We start from the raw sequence: 3,196 nt of genomic DNA on the forward strand, positions 1-3,196 counted from the left end.
GACTGGCTTGTGCGGGTGGCACATAAAAGACACCATTTCGAGCGTGGCCGTTTTCGTGCGGGTGACACGTAAAAGCACCCACTACACTCTCTGAGTGGTTGGCGTTAGGAAGGGCATCCAGCTGTAGAAACTCTGCCAAATCAGACTGGAGCCTGGTGTTGCCATCCGGTTTCACCAGTCCTCAGTCAAATCGTCCAACCCATGCTAGCATGGAAAGCGGACGTTAAACGATGATGATGATGATGATGATATTGGGATCTTGATATCTTAGTATGCATCATTGTTATCTACAAATATTTATCCCTAAAGTTACCTTCAAATTGGTTTTCTGTTGTATTTGTTCACAATTTCATGGTTCTGTGTTCTTGTTATTGACAAACAATCTTTGTTGTGTGTATATTGCTTGAAGTTTTGAATCTTGTATGTGATTCCTATTTTATATGCTAGTAGGGTACTTTCTAAGGAGTTCAGTTGCTACATTGAGTAGATTATGCAATCATGCATCAGCTGTTTCTCTACTACCAAAAATATGTCACTTCATCTCACATCTTTTCAGAGACTACCACACAACAAATCCACCAAATAAAGTTCTGACATCACAAAAATGGTTTAATACTTTAACATTCAGTTTATTCTGTCAAATGTAATGCTTATTTACTCACAATGTTTGGAATTATTCATGCATTATATCATAGCTTGGCAATTTCGATAATGTAATTGTTTATTTTTAGAATGATATTGTAGGATAGGTGTGAGAGGCCAGATCTGCATGTTTTGAACATAAAATTGGTAGAATATTTGGGCCAAATCTTAAAAGGTTAATGTAGCACTAAAGCAAGCCATCATACATAGAAAGCATGATATTTTCCTTTTATATCACACACAACAAAGCTAACATACCACACATACAAAAGACAAACATAAAAGACATCTGTTACACACAGCTTGAAATGACCTTCACTCATTGTAAAATAGACAGGAAAGAATAAAGCAAATGATATAAAAATGTATACTTGATGTACTCACTGACCCAACTATTTGTCAACATATGGAAACTTCAGTATTTCCATAGTAACTATGCCAATCTCTTATCACTACTATATTTTCCTTTAAACCCCACCCATTCCCCCAAAAAGCAGCAAAAAAGAGGATAAACCTTCACATTTAAACAGTGGTCTGTCCCAACTCCAATAAAACTATTGCCAATTAACTGTAACCAGTTTGTCTGTCTTTGCTATAGGTACCATTAATTAGATACTGGATAACAACATAGCATTGTGAATGTCATGTTCGAAACAATTTTAACTGTTATGTCATATGTTTTCTTCAGTTTTGATTTAAAACTTTTCTGTTTTTTTCAAGTTGCACTTGATTTTATAGGATAATAGTATGTCATTGGTCAGAAAGATACACTTAATGTTGTTTCAGTGTTCCTATTTATTAACTTTTTATCAACACTCAAAGGCAAGAGTGTCATCTCTTAAGAGATATATTAGAACTTGAAGGTCATTTTTCACCAATCACATTGAGATGTATTTCTTTATCATATTTGGTGTTAGCCTGAAGTATTGTGCAAGAATATTTCCTTAGAGGCCAAATATGAAATTTAGTCATATTTAGAATCAAAACTGGTAAAGAATCATAATTCTATCTTGAACATTAAATGAATTAATAAAAACCATATTCTTGTCAAATTTTTATTGTAGAAATTCAGTAATGATTGGTGGATTGGCCGAGCTGTTAAAGAAGGCTGTGATGTTGGATTTATCCCTAGTCCTGCAAAATTGGAAAACCTGAAGCTCCAGCTCACAGGTTCTGGTAGGGGAGGCAAGTTTTATGGGTAAGTAATTGTTACCATTGCTACTATTTGAGAAGCAGTGGCACAACTTTTGTTATTATTTTTCATGCATGAAAGTTAAACACCATCAATACGTTTCAAATTGGTCATATGATCATATTGATTCATCTCAGTCATGTGCCAGTCTAATATTGGTATTACTGTTCACTATGTCTATCTAGCATATCTCAAGAACAGAAATTATATATTTGTTAGTTACCTAGTTTATGAATTTATTGTAGATGACCCAAACTAATATAGACTTCTCCACTTGATAACAAACAAACAGAAACAGTTTCTTACCTCTGACAATGAACTGCTATTTCACTTAAAGCAGTTGAAGTGTTTTCAAAGATAGGTCAGATTTTACTAGCAGCATACTTGCTTACTTCTACAAACATTTATAAAAATATGCTGATATTGGTCAAAATTCACAATTTTTTATAATGAAACTAACTGAACAACTATCAAACTGTCCAGTCAAGTGACTCATACAGCACAAAGAGTCAACAGTTTGAGGATTTTATTGTCTACAACTACTTACTTGTGGACTTCAGTATGGATATTTTTCCGGTTATGACTTGCAGTTTAAATTTTGGTTTCAGTTTAAGCATTACAACAGAACATTGCATATGTGCAGTGGAGACAAAGGAAGAATATATTGCCTACCATCATAAGAGATACCATATGCCCATGTAGTACTATCCTCATTGAGCTCAGTCACGTACCACAATACAAGAGTTTTGTTCTATTCCTACCATTCTATATTCATGTCATCAATTGTGAAACGTGGTTGAAAAATATATCAAACAAAATGCAGGAAAAAATCTTGTTCATTTAAGGCTTGAACATATCAAAAATTAGTTTGCAACATTTTATGAATTTCAGTTGCTTGGTGCAATAGATAGAAATTTCATGTCTGAATAAATAAAGAAGAAAAAACAGTTAATTTAATAATTGTATCTTTTAAAAAGATATTTTTTCTGTTAACTATTACTTCAAAAATGCTTTATTTCTGATTTGTCATCTTTATACACAACCAAACTACATGATATGTATACTGTAATTTGACTACTTTCATGGCCTTTACCTGTCCTATAAGATTTTATTCTGAAAATTTCTTTTGTCGTTGTTAGGAATTCATTAGCAAGCCAGTCATTGCAAATAATATCTTCATTAAGTGTTTGCTTTACACTGTCACATTCTTGCTTCAATACCTGACAGCTGTGTAGCCATCTTAGCTTTTATCTTTGTAATTGTTGCATGCACTGATGCTGCACTAACATATATCTATATCTATGTGTCTGTTTGTGTGTGTGTGTGTGTGTGTATATATATATAGATATATATATATATATA

At 33.1% G+C, this 3,196-nt stretch overlaps 1 protein-coding gene across 12 annotated transcripts in view; it reads left to right on the forward strand.

Annotated features, from left to right (window-relative positions):
• The window catches only part of LOC106873463 (voltage-dependent L-type calcium channel subunit beta-1), a 303,996-nt gene that overhangs the window by 258,519 nt on the left and 42,281 nt on the right, over positions 1-3,196 (forward strand). For all 12 annotated transcript variants that reach the window (XM_014920835.2, XM_014920837.2, XM_052976435.1 and 9 more), the window contains one exon: positions 1,707-1,840. In XM_014920835.2, the coding sequence (XP_014776321.1) occupies positions 1,707-1,840 (134 nt within the window). The remainder of the gene's footprint in view (positions 1-1,706; positions 1,841-3,196) is intronic.

This window comes from Octopus bimaculoides, chromosome 2 (genome assembly GCF_001194135.2).
Source record: "Octopus bimaculoides isolate UCB-OBI-ISO-001 chromosome 2, ASM119413v2, whole genome shotgun sequence".
Taxonomy (NCBI): Eukaryota; Metazoa; Mollusca; class Cephalopoda; order Octopoda; family Octopodidae; genus Octopus; species Octopus bimaculoides.